At 42.6% G+C, this 17,696-nt stretch overlaps 1 protein-coding gene across 3 annotated transcripts in view; it reads left to right on the top strand.

The window, feature by feature from the left end:
- Positions 1-17,362, top strand: part of LOC140495751 (diacylglycerol kinase eta) — a 214,596-nt gene extending 197,234 nt beyond the window's left edge. For all 3 annotated transcript variants that reach the window (XM_072594818.1, XM_072594819.1, XM_072594817.1), the window contains exons 25-28: positions 1,954-2,043; positions 7,810-7,929; positions 9,842-9,944; positions 14,555-17,362. In XM_072594818.1, coding sequence (XP_072450919.1) covers positions 1,954-2,043; positions 7,810-7,929; positions 9,842-9,944; positions 14,555-14,607 — 366 coding nt within the window. In that variant the 3' untranslated portion in view covers positions 14,608-17,362. The remainder of the gene's footprint in view (positions 1-1,953; positions 2,044-7,809; positions 7,930-9,841; positions 9,945-14,554) is intronic.
- Positions 17,363-17,696: the final 334 nt, after the last annotated feature.

The following is a 17,696-nucleotide window of genomic DNA, read 5'->3' as shown; positions in this document are numbered from 1 at the left end:
GTGTGCGTGTGCAGGTGTGAGACACAGTGAAAAGACACAAAGTGCATGAATCTTTATTCAATTTCCACCACCAGGAAGATAGGAAAAACACCCGAGTGGCCAGTGACAAGCACTGCCCTTCACATCAAAGGGCAATGCTGTGTGATCAAAACAGTGAAGGGGAGGGTAGGGACGCCAACCCATTCTATCTGACTACATCCTTTTCCCTTATAGGTTACATGCTAATTCATCCAGTCTCTACCAATGTTTGATGTCAGGGGCCATACTGAGATCAAATTAAATTCTAAATACAAATCACAGTGCTCATTACATTCATGAAAGCACATTCAAAACATTTAAATTCCCTTAAGTAGTTAATCTGGTATAAAAATAAATACTTATATTCAGAACTTGACAACAAAAACAGCTAATCCTTTCAACACCTCTGAGTGTCAACACCTCTGACTACAGACAGTACCTCCTCCCACTGAGATAACGATAAGCTGTGAGAACAACCAAGCATTCATATTACTGTAATTATGTCACTTAGGGTTTATGTCAACAAACAACCATTATTGAATTGAATTAAATTTATTGTCATGTGTACCGAGGCACAGTGAAAAGCTTTGTCTTGCGAGCAACACAGGCAGGTCTCAGAGTTAAGCAGCATAGATAAGTAAATAAGTAAACGAAAACACAGGTACAGGCGAATGTTAAGCGTTTGTGAGTCATAGTTACTAGTAACTTTAAAAGTATACTATTAAGTTTGAAGAGAGTAGAATGATTGTAGGAAATTGGAAACTTAGATCTGCATGCAGGAGCTCGCAAGGAATCGACCATATCTGGTGCCAAAGAATTCTATTTCAAATCCCCCGGGTATGAACAGGCTTTTCTTTTCAATTTTAAAAGCCATTTTAGAAACTTTGCATTGTCACAGTTCGACAGACATTATCTATCTTCAAACAGCATCTTCTGTGACCTATAACTGCCACATTACAGGGTAAAGTTTTTACCCCAGCACTGAGTGCAAATCTCCTTTCTGCATTCAAAGTTCCCATATGTTCCCTGCCCCCGCCCCCCACCTGTACAGGTAGAAATATAGCCTACCTGAAATGGTCAGTTCTCCCAAATATGAGATGTCTGTGAAAATTCATGTCTGTGGTTCCATGACAGATATATCATTGGTGATGTATATTTTCGAATCAACTTGTTCAGAGATGTTATTACACATCTCTGGAGTACACCTGAGTGCAATGGGCTCAGAGCTAGGAATGCTACAATTGTGCCACAGGACCTTTTCTACTCTGTTTGATTAGCAAATGCAAATAAACTCTGCTCAGAACTCATCAACTAACCTCAAAATACTGCACATGTGTTATTATTTAGTTGCAAGTAATAAATTTAATTGAAACCAAGTTTGAGCTTGTTTGCACTGCCTTTGGAAAGTCCATCCGGCTCCCTTATGCCAATTTGGGATACATGGGAAAGAGAGGATTTGCACTCTGGCTTCGGTCTGTTTGGAGTCCGATTGCACATTCTGGGAAGGGGCACTTTGCCAGTTTTCTTCCCTTCTTCCACAGGTAGTGCCTTGTGAACTGCAGTGGACACCAGCCCCTCATAGAATCCCTACAGTCTGGAAGCAGGTCATTCAGCTCAAGTCCACATCTACCCTATCCCACCCAGACCTCCCCTATCCCACCAACCCTTTCCCTGTAAACCTGCATTTCCCAGAGCTAATCCACCCAGCTTGCATATCCTTGGACATTATGGGCAGTTTAGCCTGGCCAATCCACCTAACCTGTGCATCTTTGGACTGTGGGAGAAAGCCAGAGCACCCAGAGGACTCTGCAGACTCCACACAGTCGCCCACGGCTGGAATTAAACACTGAGCCACCATGCCACCTGATCTTTGTAAATACAATGATGGATACCTCTGCCTTCTGGTCCCATAACTTGGTTTTGTGTTTCTTTCAGGCTATGAGCAGGAATGCAGTTGTGGATGTCTTCAGTAGTGTAAAAGCCCTGTGCACAGAGACAAAGGCGCTTCTCGATGGGAAATTACTGGTACGTGAGCTGGATCTGCCAACACGAGCCGCTGAACAACACGCTACTCATTCAAATCATTTACTTGGTCTTGAATATCATTGTTATTTGCAGGAGATTGCTGTGGGTAAATTTCTTGCAACAATTTTAATAATACGATGAGAACTCTATGCTAGGAGTATTTCTCAGTTGTCAGATGTCCTGAATTTCTGATGAATTGGAGATTCCTTTTGACTGAAGACACTATCTTCAGCTCAAGCCATAAGTGTCTTTCCCTCGCCATCTATTCCATCCCCCTTCCCAGCAATTGTCTGAGACTAATCGCAGACTATTTGCTCCTTCAATCTCATAACATCCCAATGAATGAGCCTCCCACCGCACGTCGTTGTCAGAGATTTGCTCTGCCTAGTTCCAGCTTGAAATCAGAACTCACCAGAGGGTGATGGTCAAGGTGCGTTTCTGTGACTGGAAACCTGTGACCAGTAGGATTCCACAAGGATCAGTATTCGGGCTCTTGCTGTTAATGGTAGATAAGTAACTTATGTACAAACATAGGAGGGTTGTTGAATAAGTTCACAAATAAAATGAAAATTAACGGGATGGTAGCTAGTGAGGGGTATAGCCTTAGATGACAGGAGGATATGGAGAGTCTGGTCAGAAGAGCTGATCGATCTGGACAAGTGTGGGGTGATGCACTTGTCCAGGCATCATTCCCTTGCCTATTCACAGCTACAATGTCTTTTTCCTTTGAACATAAAGATGAGAAATATTCATTTAAGACCTCACCCACATCCTCTGGCTCTACACATATATTACCTCTTTGGTCTCTCTTGGGCCCCACTCCTTCCTTGGTAAATTCCTCCTACTCTTTCCCTGTCAATCATTGGGTGAAAAGGTTTCTCCTCACATATCCTCTAAACTTCCTGCCCTTTACCTTAAACGTAGGCTCTCTGGTTAGTCTGTCTAGTCTTCTACCTAATGTACAGGCAAGGGAGTACATCCAGGCATAGAGTTATAGAGCATGGAAGCAAACCTTTGGTCTAACTCATCTGTGTCAACCAGGTATCCTAAAGCGATCTAGTCCCATTTGCCAGCATTTGGCCCCGATCCCTCCACATGACGCACAGTAGAATCCTGGACAGAATCATGCATCAGACGTACATGGAGGGATGTATTTAAGACTTTAAGACATCAGAACAGTTGGACAAAGTGGTTAAGAAGGCAAATCGTTTACTGGCCTTTATTGGTTGAGGCATCACATTTAAGAGAAGGGAGGTTATATTGGAACTGTATAAGATGTTGAGTAAGCTACAATTGTATGCTGTTTTGGAATGCACATTACAGGAGGGGTATGATAGCACTGGAGAGGATGCAGAGGAGATTTACCGGCTTGTTGTCTGGGCTGGAGAGTTTCAGAGGTATATAAAATTAAGAACTGCATGGATAGAGTAGACAGGAAGGAACTGTACATTAGGTAGAAGACTAGACAGACTAACCAGACAGCATACGTTTAAGGTAAAGGGCAGGAAGTTTAGAGGATATGTGAGGAGAAACCTTTTCACCCAATGATTGACAGGGAAAGAGTAGGAGGAATTTACCAAGGAAAGAGTGGGGCCCAAGAGAGACCAAAGCGGTAATATATGTGTAGAGCCAGAGGATGTGGGTGAGGTCTTAAATTAATATTTCTCATCTTTATGTTCAAAGGAAAAAGACATTGTAGCTGTGAATATCAGTTGGAATAGTCATGATCTAGAACACATTATGATAAATAAGGAGATTATTTGACGTTTTAAAAGCCATGCATTCCAGGTTGCTATAGGAGACAAGGACAGAGAATGCTGGAGTCCTGGAGAAGATATTTAATACTTTGTTGGCCACAGGTGAAGTGCCAGGTGACTGGAGTGTAACTAGTGTAGCTCCCTTGTTCAAAAAGGACAACAGGGATAGGCCAGGTAATTACAGACCAGGCGAAAGTGAGGACTGCAGATGCTGGAGATCAGAGACAAGATTAGAGTGGTGCTGGAAATGCACAGCAGGTCAGGCAGCATCCGGGGAGCAAGAAAATCAACATTTCGGGCAGGAGCCCTTCATCAGGAGTGAGGCTGGGAGCCTCTGGGGTGGAGCGATAAATGGGAGGGGGTGGGGCTGGGCAGAAGGTAGCTAAGAGTGCAATAGGTGCATGGAGGTGGGGTTAAAGGTGATAGGTTGGAGAGGAGGGTTGAATGGATAGGTGGGAAAGAAGATTGGCAGGTGGGACAGGTCATGAGGATGATGCTAAGCTGGAAGGTTGGAACTGGGGTAAGGTGGGGAGAGGGGAAATGAGGAAACTGGTGAAGTCCAGTCAGTTTGACGTCAGTGTTAGGGAAATTATTGAAAAACATTCTGAGGGATAGGATTCATCAACATTGAAAAAGTCAGGAGGTGGACAGGTATGGTCAGCATAGACTTGTCAGAGGGAGATTCTGTGACTAATTTAGTCGAATTCTTTGAAAAGTTAACTAAATATATTGAGGGCAGTGCAGTTGATGTGATTTTTATGGGCCTCAGTAAGGTCTTTGTCAAGGTCCCACGTGGAAGATTATTCCAAAAGATAAGATCCCATGGGATCCAAGGGAGGTATGAAAACTGGATCCAAATTGATTTGTTATCAGGAATGATAGGGTGATAATGGAGGAATGATTTTGTGATTGGAAGCCTGTCACCAGTGGGATTGAACCTGGGATTCTTTTTGTTATGTACATTAACAACTTGAATGTGAATGCAGAAAGCATAATTATTCAGTTTGCAGATGACAGGGACATCGTTAGTATTGTTAATAGTGGTGAAGATGAGCTACAGTCTGATATTGAGCAACTAGTAAATTGGGCAATGTAATGGCAGATGGAATTTAATCCTAGTAAGTGTGAGGTGATGCATTTTGGGAGATAATAAGGGAAGGAGATACATAATGAATGCTACGTCTCTAGGGAGTACTGAGAAAAAAAGGGACTTTGGTGTACAAGTCCATAGATCCCTGAAGATGTCAGCACAGGTGGTCAGTGTGGCAAAGAAGGCATATGGAATGTTTGTCTTCATTAGCCATGGGATAGAATATAGGAGCAAGAAAGTCTTATTACAACTTTATAAAACATCAGTTGGCCACAGATGGAAACTGTGTGCAATTCTAATCACTACACTACTGGAGGAATTAGATTCATGACAGTGTGGAAACAGGCCCTTCGGCCCAACAAGTCCACACCGACCTGCTGAAGCGCAACCCACCCAGACCCATTCCCATTCCCCCACATTTACCCCTTCACCTAACACTTCAGGTAATTTAGCATGGCCAATTCACCTAACTTGCACATTTTTAAGACTGTGGGAGGAAACTGTAGCACCCGGAGAATGTGCAAACTCCACACAGTCAGTCGCCTGAGGCGGGAAATGAACCCAGGTCTCTGGCGCTGTGAGGCAGCAGTGCTAACTACTGTGCCACCGTGCCGCCCACTGATTGCACGAGGGAGAGTGGAGAGGAGATTCACCAGGATGTTGTCTGGGATGGAAATTTCAGCTATGAAGAGAGACTGGATAGGCTGGGTTTGTTTTACTTGGAGCAGGGAGCGTCTGGTGGGGGGAAGATGGATCTGATTGAGGTAAACAAAATTACGAGAGGCTTAGTGTAGACTATAAGAACCTAATCTCCATAACAGGTGGGTCTAAGACCAGAGACATAAGTTTAAGATGTGGGATAAGTGGTTTCAAGGAGATCTGAGGAAACTTTTTCTCACCCAGAGAAATATGGAATGTGCTGCCTGAGAGTGTGGTGGAGGCAGGTACTCCCACAACATTTAAGAAGCATCTGGACAAGCACTTAAAATGTTACGGCACTGTAAGCTATGGACCAAGTGCAGGTAAATGGGATTAGAGTAGTTTGGTGTTTGTTGGTCAGCGCAGACATGGTGGGCCAAAGGGCCTGTTTTGATGCTGCATGATTCGATGACTATATGACTCAGAAGATGGTGGGGATCTAGAACTCACTGTCTGTACGTGTAGTTGAGGTAGAAACCCTTATAACATTGAAGAAATATTTAGAGGTGACTCCTTGATGCCAAGACATGAAAGGCTATTGGCCAACTGTTGGTCAATTGATTTGGATAGGCGAGGTGCTTGTTTTTGACTGGCAAGCTCAAAGAGCCTTTTTGCTGTTCTGCAGTCGACCCTAACTATAACTATGGCTTAACTTCAGTCCTTTGTCAGCTTATTTGGTCAGCTTCATTCCTGCCTGCATTGCTTCTAGACTTACCCTGAGAATTGATTATTCCAATGGTGTTTGGACAGAGGAAACAAAGCATTCAAGTTTTATAAAACAAATTGGAGACATTGTGATCACATTATTACAATGTGTTTGAAAAAAGCTAAGTGAGTATCTGATACCTCACCAAGATGGAGTTGGTGGTATGGTGTCCCACCTATCTTTCCTGAAATGGCTTGAAGTCACCAATCAAGTGGCTACTGGGCAGTGTCATAACATATATGGTCCTCAGTGTGTGGTCAAAACATTTGGAAGTTGAAAGATTAGATTTGTACAGACAGATCATGTTTTACCTTCAGGGACAATGAAGGTGGAAACAGGTGAGAAGTATGAAATGAGACTGATGAATTGGATAGATGGGATATCAATGAGTTACTAATAGTTACTCCAATGTAAAGTCTGCCTGAAACCACTTAGGAGTTCTGTCAGAGTCAGTCAGAAATGTTTGAAGGAGAAAATTCAATTCATGATTAATGATGAAACATCTCCTTAATGAGAAGAAATGTCACTTCAGGCTATGTCAGGTCAAGTTTTCTTCTCTATGTTCTGTAAGTTTAAGTCAAGAAAGGAGCTATCCCTTTAAACCAGTTAAATGAATTTGTTAGTAAATAGAAAACAGGAGAGGTAATTAAGTTGTATAACATTCATTAAGGAGTGATGAGGATTGTAGCAGCAACCTAGCACCGTCTTGTGTATCAAATTAAGCCAGTTCACATTGTACTGCACAGTCTTGGAATCTGTCTTTCGATGGAGATGGGGAACTAACACATGAGTTATCAGATTCTTTTAGCACCCACCCATCTCCATTCCCAGTCCTAGCAGGAGCTAAAAAGCTGACTTGTGATGTGGAACTGAGGAGTTGTATGATTGATTACTGTATTTTGGAATTGGATTCAAACGAAGTTTGCATAGTGCCCAACATTGGACCTGTGGGACTATTCCTAAACATTTTATGCTGCCACTTGTCCCTGTTTCTGAACTGTGTTAAATGGTTCACTTTATTACATTTATAGAGTCAGAGAATCAGAGAGGTGTACAGCAAGGAAGCAGACCCTTTAATCCAGCTCGACCACACCAACCAGATACCCAAAACTAGTCTAGTCCCACCTGCCAGCACCCGGCCCATATCCCTCTAAACCCTTCCTATTCATATACCTATCCAAATGCCTTTTAAATGCTGTAATTGTACCAGTCTCTACCACTTCCACTGGCAACTCATTCCATACATGCACCACCCTCTGCGTGTAAAGGTTGCCTCTTAGGTCCCTTTTATATCTTTCCCCTCTCACCCTAAACCTATGCCCTCTAGTTCTGAACTCCCCACCCCAAGGAAAAGACTTTGTCTATTTACCCTAACCATGTCCCTCATGATTTTATAAACCTCTAGAAGGTCACCCCTCAGCTCCAGGGAAAACAGTCCCAGCCTTTTCAGCCTCTCCCTATAACTCAAACCCTTCAACCCTAGCAACATCCTTGTAAATCTTTTCTTTATACAGGAGTTGGAGGCCCCCTTTGAAGAGGAATTGCAGACTTCGCTAAGTGATGTTGAGAATGACCTCCAGAAGCTGGCTGAGCTCCACTGGCTGGGGCATGCTATCCAGACAAGTGATGTGGAGGTAAGTCGGTCTGTCCAGGTTTGTTCACCAGAAGATAAAAGCCAACTAATCCCTCATTCGGGCAATGTGGAGCTCATGGATCTCAATAGCACCTGCTGCCTACACACAATGTGTCATTCACTCGATGTGTTTGAGACAGGATACCAAAAAACTCTCCACGTTCCAGCCTCTCTCTGTATGACATCAGTTTCTGATGTTGTTATACTCAAGGGAGCTCATTGAACAGAACCAGAGCCAAGCTTGATACACTTTAATCAACATTATATATAGAAACACATGAAAAATGTTCACTGCCTAACAATTTTAGTTTAGTGACTCACTAATTAATGCTCACTTCCTCCTTTTGACTAAATTCTACCAATATACAATTCAAAAATGTTATAGCTGTCAATAACATTACCTGAACAATTTGCATACTTCTTTTGGATAGTAACAACACCAGCATCTTTCTGTCTGTTCCTGAATGGGATAATCAAGATGATTCACCTCCTGGTCATTGTGACTAAATCTATCACTCCTCCCTTTTGTGATGCACCTGAAGTAAAAGGAAGCTTCTCACTGATTTACAGTATGGACAGCAAGGAAATGCAGAGACATAGAAATTAGGAGGAGGAGAAGATTATTTGGTTTTTTGGGGCTGATCTGTGATTCAATATGATGTGGCTAATCATCCAATCCTGTTCCCACTTTTACCTCACACCCTTTGATTCCTTTAGCCCTAAAAGCCCTATATAATTCTTCCTTGAAATCATTCAATGTTTTGGCCTCAACTGCTTTCAGTGGCAGAGGATTCCACAGGCTGATGACTTTCAGGATGAAGGAATTTCTCTTCATCTCAGTCCTAAATGTCTTGTCGCATATCCATAATTTACATGACTAAGGATGTGTTGCATTTGTCTTTGCACCTTTTTTGGAGCTTACCCAATAACACAGGACTTATGCATAATGTTTATGTCAGTGGTATAAATCCGAAATTACTTCAAATAGCAAAGCTTGGCTTAGGATTTACGTTTGCTCATAGTAAGATGACCACCTTTCATTTGGCTCATCTCCCAGTAATCAGGGTGTTGACATCACTGTCAATCTCGATCAATTAGGACACCATGGAGCTTGAGATGAGGTAAGGAAGTCTCCCAGAGGTGGAGGGCTTTCCCATGTTAACTGTTCCTGCCAGGCACAGCATAATTACAAGTTATGTACTCTGCTTATGCTGTTTTCTGAAAGAGAGAATCTAAGATTTATTCACCTTTGAGATAACCCTTTGTGGGTGGCACTGCTGTCTCACAGTGCCAGGGACCCAGGTTCAATTCCTGTCTCGGGCAACTGTCTGTATGGAATTTGCGCATTCACCCCATGTCTGTGTGGGTTTCCTTGGGGTGCTCCGGTTTCCTCCCACAACCCAAAGATGTGTAGGCCATGTTAAATTGCCCATAGTGTTAGGTGCATTAATCAGGGGTAAATATGGGTATGGGTGGGTTACTCTTTGGAGTGTCAGTGTGGAATTGTTGGGCTGAAGGGCATGTTTCCATACTGTAGGGTATCTAATCATAACATCAGCTACTAGGACTGAGTTGTGGGTCATTGGCTTGAGTGTCAGAGCATATTGTCCAAGGATTGACATCCCCAGGTGTGTGACTGGATAAATCTATCATGTAGGCATAGTCTAAACTGAGTTATGATCACACATGAGGAATGAAGGCAAGAAGAGAGAAAGTGCCCATGTGTACATTGCTGGTCTTGTTGGCACCCTGCCAAGTTTGAATGGAGGATGGGGTGATCAGGTTTATCCAGGCTGAAGGAGATAAGGCAATGAACTTCATATGCCAAGTATCTTTGCTCATGGTCCTTTATCTTCTCAGAACAAATGAAAGGGCGGAGTCCTTGTGATATAATTTTCTTTTTCTCTTCTCAGGACCACTCGAAGGGAAGCAACAAGAGCAGCATTAAGATAAGAATAAAGAACATGTCGAGAAAGGAGAAACTCCAGAAGCAAAAGTCAAACAGTTCTTTGCTGGGTGAGTCCAGAATTATAAACCAAGAGCAATTAAATTGTTTGGACTCTTAATGAAATAACTTGATTTAATGAAGCTCTAACCTCAAGGACCTCCTTTCACTTTCTCCTGGTGTGTGTCAGCTCTGAGAACCTTTTGAATATTATTGAAATATTTGGAGAAATGTTCATCCTGACCATCCACCCAACTTGACCAATGGGTTAGGGGTGAGGGTGCTTTTGGAAGAATTGCACTCAATTGCAATTCAGGATCTTAGCAGTTTAATCCGTAGGGTAAACAATCTGGAATAACTATCCACTGACTTGGAAACAACACATTCATGTTCTGGCATCTAAAAAAAAATCAAATGCTGGCCTTAAAAACAAGTGGAATGTTTACTTCCGTTCACCAATGTAGGCAAAATGATAGGTGTGTGCATGTACTCTGCTCACATCACCATTTGCAGTAAAATTATCCCTCATGTTTTACGTTACATTTTACAATTACAGACATCCAAACGTAGCCTGAAAACCAATCAGAAAAAGTTTGGAATGCTGGCAGTTATAATTGCTAAGAGCATATTTAGCATCTCTTGATGGGCACCGAAACTTAGCCACCAAGCCCAATACATGCAAAATACTAGTGAAACATTTATAATGGATGAAATGACTCATCTCTTAGAACTATCATATTGGGACACCTTTTACGTAAACATCTGAATGAAGCCCCAAGATTAAAGTGTACAATGTGACTGGAAATGATAGAAACTGTAACAGGAAGCTGAAGGGTTCTGAAAAGGGGAAGTGATGATACACATACATAGAAAGAAGAAGAAATATAATCACAGGTAGTTCAGATTTCAGCATCAACAGTCAAGCTAGTATCCACAGCCAGTGCAGTAACCTTTGAAGGCTAGGTCTGATGGTGTGTATGGCCTCAGGCTGAGCTGCTTCTGCCCACTATCTGTCACCACCAAAACTAAACATCCACTCCACTCTTACCAATTTGTGACAAAATTTAAAAAGGGAAGCCATCAGGAATTGTCAACATACACATCTCTGACCAGAGTCTGCACGGCCACTACCCTAACCTGTCAAATGTTAATTTTGATCTCTCTCTGTGGCCGTAACACTGTATTCTGCATTCTGTTCTGTGACCCTGATGCACTCTGTATGGTATGATTTGTGAATCGAGCTTGCAAAACAATATTTTCCACTGTATCTCAATCCATGTAACAACAAGAAATCAAACTCAAACTCAAAAATCTGGCCACTGTTCCCACACTTGTTATTGAATTGACATCACTGGCAGGAATATCTGTCAGATTTTTTCAGTCCCTACTTGGAATGTGAGCAATTTGTTTTTGGAATCTTTCCCATATCACTTCCTTTGAGATTTCTTACTCTCAGCCGGGCTATGTGAGATTATAATGCAGTCAGGCAGGCAGTTTGAGATTATCACAGTGGCAGGTCCTTCTGCCTCAGTGTGTGCACTGTGTAACTCCAGTTATAAACTGATTACCCAACTTCACATTGAAAATAAACTGCACCCACCGTGGCAGACAGTGAGCACATTTGTAACAGGATGCTGAACACCACTCAGAGTCAAACTGTGCAGATGGAGGCCATTCAGCCCTTGCAGTTTAGGCTAGGGAAACACACAGGGGGCAAAGGCTAGGCCAGAACTCACCCTGACAGTTTGGTGAAGCCAAGTCTCCTCCAGCTTCACCTCAGTGTTGCATGCTTTCTGGGTCATGAGTGAAGCCGTTATTTCAGACATCGAGTGTATTCACTATCTTGTAGGGTGCTGGTGTGTTTGCTATTGCTAAGCAGGGCTCTGCTCTTCCCTGAGATGGTGCAGACATGAGGCACAAGTGGCTGCAGTCCTTCAGATCAGGGGAATGCAAGGACATTTTTGCACAACAGATGTTTGAATATACCTTTTGTAGCTGGCAAGGCAGCACCTAATATTCCTGTTAGCTGTGGCCAGTTCCCTCATCCCATTCCTTCCTGTAAATTACTCAGATAATAATAATGGTGACCTCAAGCAGGTCACAATGACATGTTTTAAAGAAACTGTCTGTGATACACAAGGCCTAACTATGAAATTGAGATGGAGTTGGCTTCAGAGCAGTTTGATTTATGTTCTTCCTTCATTGTTGGCTTTCTTCTGTTTCTTCAGGACTCCCACACCCTTGGCCAAAGTGGTCACATTTGAACAGTGTTAGTGGAATGGAAGGAGACTAAATCAGGGCATTGAGCCTAATCAGACATTCAATCAGATCCAGTGTCTGACTCTATACTGCAGCTTTTCTCCTTTTCCTTATTTGAGGCATTTTTAAAAACTACAATTGTCCCCTGGAATGAACAGCCTTTGTGTGCAGAAGTGCTATCTAACATCACAATCTCACTCCGCTTTCTGGAATGCACCCCTCAGTACCATTTTTGTCTTACTACAAAAAGAATTCTTTATTCAGAAATCTTATGAAAGAGATTACCAAGTATTTTGCCCTGAAAACTACAGAAATTTCCATTAAAATTCAGCTTGTCTTCACTCAAAAATCCTCACTCTCAGGTGTCTCAACACAATTGTAATACTCTTAATAATTACAATGTATGTTTCATTCAGGCTTATAACCCAAGAGAAAATCACTTCAAATTGAAAATTTTAGAATGTGTAATGGAATTTCACTTTACCCCAAAAGGCATAATTCACATTGCAGTGCCTCAGTACAATTTAATTACAATTGATACTTGTACCACGCATTTCCTGTTGTTTAATCCTAGGGGTTCTTTCGTTTCTAGCACTTCATTGTACCTTCACTGAAAAGCCTTCATTATTCTTTTTGTAAACATGCTTTATTCATGCGAAATTTGCAAAACCATATCAGAAAGCTTTCAAATATTAGAGAATCGGCAATTAAATTCAGCCTGTTATCAAATCACATGTTGCACTCTTAGGCACCTCCATGCTATTACAATATTCCTATCTGCACTATCCAGTATGGTAAGTGTTCAGCCTGAGAGAAAATCATTTCAAACTGTAAATTAAGGAAAATGTGATAGAAATAAACTCTTCTCTACAATGCACCATGTTCTACACTATGAGGTGTTTCAACACAATTTCACTTCTGATCGTTCAAATGTTTGTGCTTTGTGAGACACATGCTCTGGTGGTCATTATACTTTCCAATCCCTCATGCACTATAACTTTCAAATCCTTTAGCTGTATCTAGGTCACTGCACTCTGATAGCTGTCATAGCTGAGCCAGTGTCCTTTAGTATGGGGTCAGGGGTACAGAGTCCGGCAATGTCCCAGTCCACCCTCCCTCAGCCCTGACTCCATCCCAAAGCAATGAAAATTACTTTTTTTCTCCCTTTTAGCTCATTTAAAACTCTTGAGAATTTTGGCAAGTCAGAGTAAATGTCTGCGACAAAGATGTAATTGCATGCTGGGATATCTAGCTCCATGGATTTCAAAATAGTGGCTGCAGCTTTATGATGTTCAACATGGTGTTCTTTTTGTTATCAGGGTCACTGGGGTTGGGGGGAGGGGGGAACTAGAATTGCACACTAGTTACTTGTTCCCTAGCAATCTGAAATTCAAGCAGCTGTAGGTTTTTGCTCCACTTCTGTTAAAACTTGCTCATTTTGATCAATAAATCTGCATGTCATCTTCTTTGGTTTGCCAACATATACTGATGTCATTGATGAGATAGTTAACTGTGATTCAGTGCGCAGCATTCTTGCCTCTGAGTTATAAACTCAAGGGTTCAAGCTCCAGCCAAGACATTTAACAATGTAGTGATGTTTTTCAGATGATACATCACACTAAGACCTTCTCGGTCTTCCAAAATGGGTGATAATTCTATGATATTGTTTTGAAGAGGATCAAGGGAGCCTTCCCTGGTGCTGGTCAATATTTATATCTAAGTCAATATCATTTAAGAGATATAGCTGGTCTTTCCATGCTGTACATCTCTATGACTCTATGACTCTATTATTATGTATCACTGTTTGTGGGATCTTGCTTTGTGCAAATGGTCTGTTGCATTTCATACATCACAACAGTGAGTACATTCAAGATGGTCTCATCTGCTTTAAGATATCCTATAGTCATGAAAAATATAGTATTAATTTGTTCATGAATTAATGCTCTATGCCTCCCGCTCTCTTTCAGCTGTCTCCTTCTCTGTCAACTCATGACTCTCCTCATCTTTCTCCCTTTACACCTCTCACTTCTCACCTCTCACTCCATCACTCCCTACCTCCTCACCCCATCACTCCTTACCCCCTCAATCCTCACCCCCACACTCTTCATATCTTACTCCATTATCCCCTCAATCCTCACCCCCACACTGTTCATATCTTACTCCATTATCCCCTCAATCCTCACCCCCACACTGTTCATACCTCACTCAGTCACCTCATCAGTCTTCATCCCCTCACCCTGTCACACCCTGTGATAGAAGACAGTAGCCTCAGTCACCCCAGTTGACAACTTACCATCTTGACAATCTGGAACAGGAGTCCTATCATTTTAGCAATGGGAACTGACCAATGTTCTGGAATATTCTGTTTGCTTGGTGAAGGAGATAGACCTGAAACAATTACATTATTCTTATTTTTTTTAAGGATCCGGGGACAACCAAGGTGGGCCACAAGACACGTATACTGCATGGTATTAAAGAGATCGGTCAAAATGCAGTCACCTCTGATTTGTAGCAACCAGACAAGCAACCAGAGGGCGATTGTTGCTGAAATATTTCAAGTGCTGTAATGGGATGTGTTTCTCCATTTGATTTTTGATTCTTCATGGGCTGCTTGCCTGACTTTGCTGCCTAGAGGACATCAGTAGTACTCCCATGTTGTTGAATGTCAAAGAGAATGAACTTCTTCTCTGTGCAATTCCTCCTTAAGGCTTCGGCACTGCATGGCCAGGCACATCTCACAACCTATCCCACCTGTTGATCATGGCTGCAGGGGTCGCCATTGTAACTGCTGCAAAAACTGTGACTAACAGGAACCTCCGTCTGGAGTACAGGAGCTGCTCGGTGGCAGGGAGTCACATAGCCGATCGTCCATGAATAGAACTGATCTTTGCTCAAAGTGTTGAAGCACTGCTGCATGGGTGCAATTCTCTGTGTCTGTGGCTCCAATCAGATTTGATCTGAAACATTGAATTCATCGTCCGCAAGAAGGTGGATCATTCATTGGCCCAGGCCTGTGATTCCAACAGTCAAACCTCATGGCTTTGTGACTGACTCAATGCCTTTATAATGTTGGGGAGCTGTCTTTTAATTCAGAACTTGAAGTTATGCTTTCACGCTGAATGGTGGGAAGCCTTCATTAATATTGCCCACTCTGCATGAACTATCACCATTTCAAGCCATGTCCTCTGCTTCACAGTGGTTACAGGGCAAACACAAGACATAGCTCCCTTACCTGATGGACTCTGACATTGAAGGTTCAGGTGGCTGTGGAATTATCCTGATAAATCTGTGGTACCATGTTATGGTGACAATCAAAACGTCAATCTTTACCAAAGTGTGATTCCTGCTCAATGTGTTGCAGTGTCCTGAGTGCTGGTGAATAGTGTTCATGTCCAAGCAAGTTATTCATTGTGCTAAAGAGTAGGGACTGAATGTATGAATCACAGCACAGTTCAGCAGTGCTATCTAAGGATGAGGGCCATCGAGACATTCAGCTGGAAATTAGCTACCCCTTTAAAGGAGAGAGGGTGATTTTCACTGATCACCTTCCCCCCCGTACAGTCTGCAAATCATGGACTCCATCTCCTTTTAGGAGTGTTTGTTGGGGGACAGTGTAGAGGAAGCTTTATTCTGTAACTAGCCCTGTGCTGAATATATCCTGGGAGTGTTTGATGGGGATAGTGTAGAAGAGGCTTTACTCTGTATCTAACCCCGTACTGTCCCTGTCCTGGGAGTGTTTGAAAGGGATTGTATAGCAGAGGCTTTACTCTGTACCTAACTGGGAATATCCAGATGCAGAATTAGCTTTAGCATACCTGAAAGTCTTGAACTTTCCAACATAGTCAGCGCTTCCTGTGACTTCCAACGATATGCTCACAATACGTGATTGATATTAAATGTCATGGTTTTAAAATGTATTTTTATGGGAGTCATCAGATTATTCCATGATCTGCAAGTCCCCATGTGGAATAGCATCCACACCAAGCACTTCCTCCAATGCACATTTCCTTATGTGTTTCCTGGATTCTGGCAGAATCCTCCTTGGCTGGGTCAGTTCCTGATCCTAGGAGCAATGAGAAAATTGCTGTTTGATTTTTCCAATCGTCCTGAGAGCAGCTCACTCTGACCCTATTTTGGGATTGCTTAGTTTACAGCATTTAACAGGAACGTTGCTCAGCAACATAACTTTACCTAGTGGCCTCTGATCTTGGAGAGCCACTGGTGGACATACTCTGGCCTGCTTCATGGAGTAGTGACTGTAAAACTGGAGTTGGCACCTCCGCTTCCCCTCATCACACTCAAAGCGCATGCTGTCAGCTCTGCTGCAACTGCTGTATATTGTGCAAACAGCTAAACCCTTTCACCATTCTCTAATGGATTGCCATAAACCACAGTCACCGGGTTACTTGCTGTAAATGTAATGGTGTAACTGGGGCCTCAATGTGTGTCTCTTTCCCATCTTTTGTGTCAGGATGGGACGGGTACATTATCTCACTTTCTCATTATCTCACAGGTAGAACTTGAATATCATCTCAGACTTGTACACATTGTCTCACAGCTGAGTTTAGTACTGGGGGAAGTGCACCAATATTGAAAGTGCTTCCTTTTTGATGCAATGTTAAGACAAGGCAATACCTGCTTGCTCAGATTCATGTGAAAGATCCCACGGCACTATTGGAAGAGCAGCAGAAGGTGGAGTGGGGTGGGAGCTGGGACAAATCACCAAACCCTTGCCCACCATTTATCCCTGAACCAATCTCTGGATCCAATTGTCTGGTCATTATTGCAGTGCTGTTTATGAGATCTTGCTGTGTATATGTTGGCTGCTGCATTTCCTACATTAGAACAGACTATGCTTCAGAAATACCTAATTCGCTGTAAGGCGCTTTGGAACACCCTTGATCCAGGGGAGATTTGACTTAAATGAATGTTCTTTATTGAATTCCTACATTCGCCTTAGCCTCTTCCCGCTCCGAGCTGGGAATGTGACTGAAACGTTGTCTTCAACGTGGCTCAGTAACGTCTTGGTGAGTGTCTGTGCTTTGCGAACCCCCGACTGTGCTCCACATTGTTTACATCTGTATGTAGCACTTTGGTTGTATAAAGAGCAAACCCAGGAGATTTATTTATTGTTTGATGCCTAAGAGATGATTTATAAAGAAATTCCTTTAATTTTGTTTTGCACATGTGGAATGAGGTCAAAGGTACTTCATTGTAATAAAACAAAACCTCCGAGATGATTAAAAGACTGTGTGTGGCTGTCTTGCTCTCTGCCTGCCTGGGGGTGGGATTATTTGGAGGGGAGGCTGTAGAGGACAAGGAGTGACAGGAGATGGGGTTATTAACTGAGGAGGGGCTGCAGGGGATAGGGTAATTATCTGAGAGGGGCTAATGGAAATGGAGTCATAATCTGAGGAGGGGCTAATGGACCAGAGTTATTATCTGAGAATGGGCATCACAGTGTGCCAAGGGTTGGGGATATTATCTGGGGGAATGATTGAAGCAGACAGGGATGGGATTACCTGAGTAAGTGTCAGGTCATGAAGCTGATGACAGGGCTGTCT

This window comes from Chiloscyllium punctatum, chromosome 25 (genome assembly GCF_047496795.1).
Source record: "Chiloscyllium punctatum isolate Juve2018m chromosome 25, sChiPun1.3, whole genome shotgun sequence".
NCBI lineage: Eukaryota > Metazoa > Chordata > Chondrichthyes > Orectolobiformes > Hemiscylliidae > Chiloscyllium > Chiloscyllium punctatum.
This window is presented reverse-complemented; position numbering and strand designations above follow the sequence as displayed.